Source organism: Electrona antarctica (genome assembly GCF_951216825.1).
Source record: "Electrona antarctica genome assembly, chromosome: 15".
NCBI lineage: Eukaryota > Metazoa > Chordata > Actinopteri > Myctophiformes > Myctophidae > Electrona > Electrona antarctica.
The window spans coordinates 36825023-36831022 of NC_136796.1; the positions used below are offsets into that span (position 1 = coordinate 36825023).

General features: G+C 40.9%; 1 protein-coding gene across 1 annotated transcript in view; it reads left to right on the top strand.

Annotated features, from left to right (window-relative positions):
- Window positions 1-5514, top strand: part of pals2b (protein associated with LIN7 2, MAGUK p55 family member b) — a 51324-nt gene extending 45810 nt beyond the window's left edge. Inside the window, exons 11-13 of the mRNA XM_079522245.1 lie at window positions 217-419; window positions 1761-1889; window positions 2524-5514. Of these exons, the coding sequence (XP_079378371.1) occupies window positions 217-419; window positions 1761-1889; window positions 2524-2700 (509 nt within the window). The 3' untranslated portion in view covers window positions 2701-5514. The remainder of the gene's footprint in view (window positions 1-216; window positions 420-1760; window positions 1890-2523) is intronic.
- Window positions 5515-6000: the final 486 nt, after the last annotated feature.

The following is a 6000-nucleotide window of genomic DNA, read 5'->3' on the forward strand; positions in this document are numbered from 1 at the left end:
AAAAAATCTGAATCTGAACTGCAAACAGCCCTCCTATGAGACACGGACTGAGTAGAAAAACATTGTGCTATTTTATCATGATTAGTGAGGACCAATTATACGAAGATAAGTTGAAAAGTTGTGAAGTGGTCCTTTAAATGAAAATTAAATGGTTTAACTAAATGATTTTAGAAAAAATCTTAAAACGAACATGTCCTTCCCGCTCACCAACAACAGTCACGTCGCGGCGTCCCCGCGACGACGAGCTGGACGGCAACACGTACCACTTCACGTCGCGCGGCGAGATGGAGACGGACGTGAAGGCAGGCCGCTTCCTGGAGCACGGAGAGTACGACGGAAACCTCTACGGCACCAAGATTCACTCCATCCACCAGGTGGTGGAGGCCGGGAGGACCTGCATCCTCGACGTCAACCCACAGGTAGGTTAAAAAAACCCATTTAAGACGGGAACCCCCTTTTGGTGTTTTAAGCATTATGTTAAACTTTAGCTATTGGAAAATAGCAGATCTACAAGCTCACCGAGTGCCGCACTACGAACTTGTGGGTCTGCTATTTTTAAAAACTCTTGAAAATATAATTTTAGTTTGAGAACCACTGACATAGAAACATAGGTTTTTTAGTAGCCACTAGTGTTTTTTGTGCAAAACTAATGCTTGGAATGGATTCAGAATCATGAAAACCTAGTTTGACATGATGCCACATGCTACATAAAGCAAAATACAATTTGAAAATCTTGTCTCATATAGGATGTTGCCTTATATAGTGTAATGATAAAAAGGGCAACCATCTCTAAGGCATCTAGAAGTCTCCATATAATCCCTTTGGGTGGTGGGTGAAGATCCATTGTGAGTCAGACACATGTCACTGTGTGTCTGACATGTCATGTCAGACACACAGTGATATGTTAGCCATGCATTCTGAAGTTTATTACACACACACAGAGTAATCTATACAGTAGGACAGTAGATCTATGACGTCCCTAGTAGATTATGGAAACCATGATAAGAACAGAATGAGCAGGAATACGCTTGCATCTCATATCGTACGTACAGTCAGTCCCTCTGATACAGTAGTAGACATGATTATCAATATGCTTATGCAACTATGTGTGTCATCTGAGTCAGGCAGCTGAGGCCGGAAACCATTACATATAGGATGTTAAAAATGTGCTCAATACCGACAGCCGGTCAGCAAGTGGCTTCATGAATGTATGTATTTGGACAATATTTTAGGCCAATAAAAAAAAGACTATACACCAAATTTCCCACTCCACAACCCCGGCTGCCAGACTATGACAACAACACTTAGATTTTAGTTTTAAGCCATAGTCTCTTGAATAGTTTATTTAGTTGTAGTCACATTTTAGTCACCCGGAATGTTGTGGTGTTAATCTAGTTTTAGTCGACTAAATCTACAGTCGATTTAGTCGACTAAAATGAGTTAAAAAATATATATCAAAAACCTCAACAATGAAGTTAGGCGGTTTCCTCCCGACAGTAACAATATGGTGTGTTCAGAATAGCTGAAAAAAATGCTCAACAAATAATTGATTGCACCCAATAAGCTGCAATAAATATGCTTTGTGTGTATTGGATTGATGGTTTTACTGTCCACCAGCACTAGGATGTATTAGGGGTGTGTGTGTGTGTGTGTGTGTGTGTGTGTGTGTGTGTGTGTTTATACACAGTTTGTGTAGACAACACCACCATGTCTGAGATTGCGTGCCTTGGCTCTGATGTGTCTTGCGATGTCTCTCCCAGGCTCTGAAGGTGCTGAAGACGGCAGAGTTCATGCCCTATGTGGTGTTCATTGCAGCACCAGAGTTCGACACTCTCAAGGCCATGCACAAAGCCGTGGTGGATGCGGGCATTACCACCAAACAGCTCACGGTCAGTCCACACTGTCGTTTTGCACGCAATACTTAAAGGACCACTTCACCACTTTTCAACTTCTCTTCCTATAATTGGTCCTAACTAATGTTCATGATAAAATACCACCATTTTTTCCTACTCAGTCTGTGTCTCATAGGAAGGCTGTGGGCAGTTCAGAAACCCGTCCACCAGTGACATCATCGATGGTGAATCCAAGCTAATAGAAACGGCAGGCTTTCTTTTCCTGAAAAGTTGCAATGCAAAAGTTGAAGTTTAAGTCGAAGATTTAAAACAAAAATGTGCCTAATGATGATGTCACTGGTGGACGGGTATCCGAACTGCCCAAAATCCTCCTATGAGACACAGACTGAGTAGGAAAAAATCTCTGAAACAACATATCTTCAGATGGGGTCAGCAGCCAATTACATTTTGGGGGCTCGAAATAGTTTGAGAACCACGGATATAGAAACATAGGTTTTTCCAGAAAACTGTCATGATTTAGAAGACATTTTGTAGAATCTGGTCCCAGGTTTCAATGGATTAATACGTTTGTCTGATTTTGAAAATCAGGCAAACCAATTTGTCATGTAACACACACACACACACACACACACACACACTAACATGTCCTGCCGTGCGTGTGCCCGCTTAGGATGTGGACCTGAGGAAGACCGTGGACGAGAGCGCACGCATCCAGCGGGCGTACAGCCACTACTTCGACCTGACCATTGTCAACGACAACCTCGACAAGGCCTTCGAGACGTTACAGGCCGCCGTGGACAGACTGATCTCGGAGCCCCAGTGGGTCCCGGTCAACTGGGTGTACTGACCAGCAGTGAGCACCACCAGCACTAGGAAAGGCCTATTCATAGTTGAAAACAGTGGTCCAGCCTAGGCTGGACCACCGTTTTTGGTGGTCACCTCATAGGCTGACCACCGTTTGTGGTCGTCACCTCATCACCTACACTTGGACATATGAATAGGCCTTAATCCACACCGCTCACTCTGACCAGGTCGCGCTGACCACCTGCGTGTGTGTGTGTGTGTGACTGTGAGGTCCCGGTGGAAAGGAGAAGAGAAGAGGGAAGAGGCTTTTTCCAAGGGAGATACTTCTGCCAAAAACGAAAAGAAAAGAAGTACTTCTCTCTTGTTGCTCTTTTTCCTGCCATCAGGCTTTTGCATACCACGCAACCTTTTTTCTACTCAAAACTGAAAAGGGAAAGAGTGCTTATTTATTTTAGTGTTTGTAACTTTTTATGGAAGATCTTTTTATTCGCACCAATGCGCAAATTCTGACAAAAAAAAGAAGGAAAAAAAAGCATCTGGCCCCAATAATTGAGGCCATATTTTGTAATTAATTTATTGCTGTTTATTGTTTGATTCTGTAGTCGTCTTCTTCATCCTTGAGACCAAATGCTTAATGCAAATGTCATGTTCCCCCTTTACCAAAAACCTTGATAGTTAATTTATAGCTCATGTCTCCATCGCAGCCCATAGCGGAGTCGAGCAGAAACGACTGATTACATAACTTTGAGCAGTACAGCCAAAGACCACCTACCGTATTAGCATCCCACATATAATATAATAGCCTCAAGAGCAGTGTTGATTTCGTCAACTAATATCATGACGAAAAATGTTCGTCGACTACCTTTTTTTCACTGACAAACTAAGAAAGGAAATATAAAATAAACGATGACTAAGACTAAATATACTGACAATTTCGTCAGCAAATAAAAACTAGACTAAAATGTTAGGGAAGGGACTAGTGGACAAGAGATCCAGTATGAGTAAAAGACAAGTCATTTTACACTTGGTTGCATGCTGAAAATAGCAGATCTAAAAGCTCACACGCGTTGTGAGCTTGTAGATCTGCTATTTTCAGCAAGTGTAACGGCATCAAGGCCCCCCCAAAAAAAACATTTTCAACTGTAGATTTAGTCGACTAAAACTAGACTAACGCTAGGTGACTAAAATGTGACTAAAACTAAATGAAAACTATTCAAAAGACTGACTAAAACCAAAATTTGCTGTCAAAATCAACACTGCTCAAGAGCTGGTTTATAATAATAATAAACTTAATTTATAAAGCGCTTTTCAAAACAAGCTTACAAAGTGCTTTACAATAGCATTACATATTTTTTCCACCATATAAATGAAATGTGTTGAAGTATCTGACCCCATATTATTTAATCCTGGATGTGCACTGGATTATAACCACTTGAATCCTAGGGTCCCCATTCTGGGAATTATAGGCAAATGTTTGGCAAATTATCCCCCAAAATGTCCCTGTACTGGGTCTACAAATTATATAGAATTTTCAGTGGTTAGACATTTCTCGTTGAGTTATGTAATGAACCGCTATTGGGATCAAATCACTTTAACCTTTCATTTTGACTAGGTTTTAATTTGTACACTAGTCTTTCATCTGTGTGGTAAAGATCTGTCGTATTGTCATAGCGTTGTCAACCAATGATCCTTTGTTTTGAGTTAACGTACCCTGTTGTCTCTCCTAGTCCATCTAAAAAAGAAAAAAACGGGGCAATCCCAGAATCCTATTGCTTCATTTATACTGTCCAACAGTACTTTGTGAGTTGATGCAACGCGTGAGCTTGTAGATCGTGAGCTTGTAGATCGGCGGTTTTGCATTTGTTTCAGTTATTTCAATATTTTCCCCCTTTTTTCCTCCCATTAAAACCAGGAAAGCCATTTTAGATTTTAGCGTCGGCTTATTCACCCAATAAAATGTAATTTCTCTGTGGGATAACAAAGGTGTACAGGCGCTAAATAGTCTATGGAAAGTACACTCACGTTTATATTTATTTTGTATAATAAAAATCACACCCGTGTGAAGTGAGGGGTTCAGGGGAGTGAGGGGAAGTTGTCATCATACATCATGACGTAAAATAGACACTATGCCGATTTGCTCAGACACTACGACGTAAAATTCTCCATTCATTGTCAATGGTTTGTGTAGGATGGAAATCTACGGTGAAATGTGAATAAATATGAAAACTGCGCCGCATCAAGGATTTTATTGGGTAGGCCCTGATATTATGATCACAGGGAATTATTTGGGGTTTTCCATCACTGCCCATTGACCAACCAGTAGCAATCAGTAATGCAGCAACCAGTCTCCTTCCCTCGACGAGCAGGGGCCAGGGCCAACGAACGCCCAGACGCACTGGACCAGGGGTGGATAACTTGGACCATGGAGGGCCACTACATTTCCACACTCACTCCAGAGGGCCACATTGCATATTACTGTCGTAGCAAAAAAATAGCCGGTCTACAAGTTCAAAACGCATCGCAATGTGACGCGTTTTGAGCTTATTTTTTTTCAATTAAACAACCTATTTTTGTTGAATTGAAATTTGTTTTCCATTTTTGTTCCCATTCATTCATGCACACAGTATGCCAAAGCCCTACTTGTATTCCTCTTGATAGTTTGAATTTCATCGTTTAATATTGATCGAATGTGATTGTTTTATTTATAATTTAATAGGCGAGGAAGTTGGATTATAGTCAGCATTTCAAAAAACCTTATAACCTGACTTTTATACTGTTTTCACATCAGCCATGTCAACAGATTGTGTCATTACATTTCATTCAGAAAATATTAGTGAATAAAGTTAATCAGTCTTAGAAACAAGTCCCTTTTGTGATCAGTGTGTAACATTCAGGACGGGAAACCCTTTGAGTTTGAAGCATTATGTTATACTTTGGCTATTGGAAAATAGCAGATCTACAAGCTCATAGCGCGGCACTCGATCTGCTATTTTTGAAAAATCACGAGTGTGTATATTCTTTCAGAGCGAACGTTTAACTCAAATCTTTGCTTCTGGGGGGGGAGGTCCCTGGAACAACATTATTTTCAGATGGGGGTGGGCGGCCAATTACATATAATTGTTGGGGTCCTTGACATGAAAAAGTTTAAGAACCACTGACATGGAAACATTTCAGAAAACCTTTAGGTCTTTCAGGTCTAAATGGAGATAATTCATTCATGGTAATGCCAGCATGAAAATCAGTTCAACCTGTTATACAGCAATTAACTTACATTAGCATATCAGTATTCTGATCCATGGGTCAGCGGTTCGAATCCCGGCTCCTCCTGTCCACATGTCGAAGT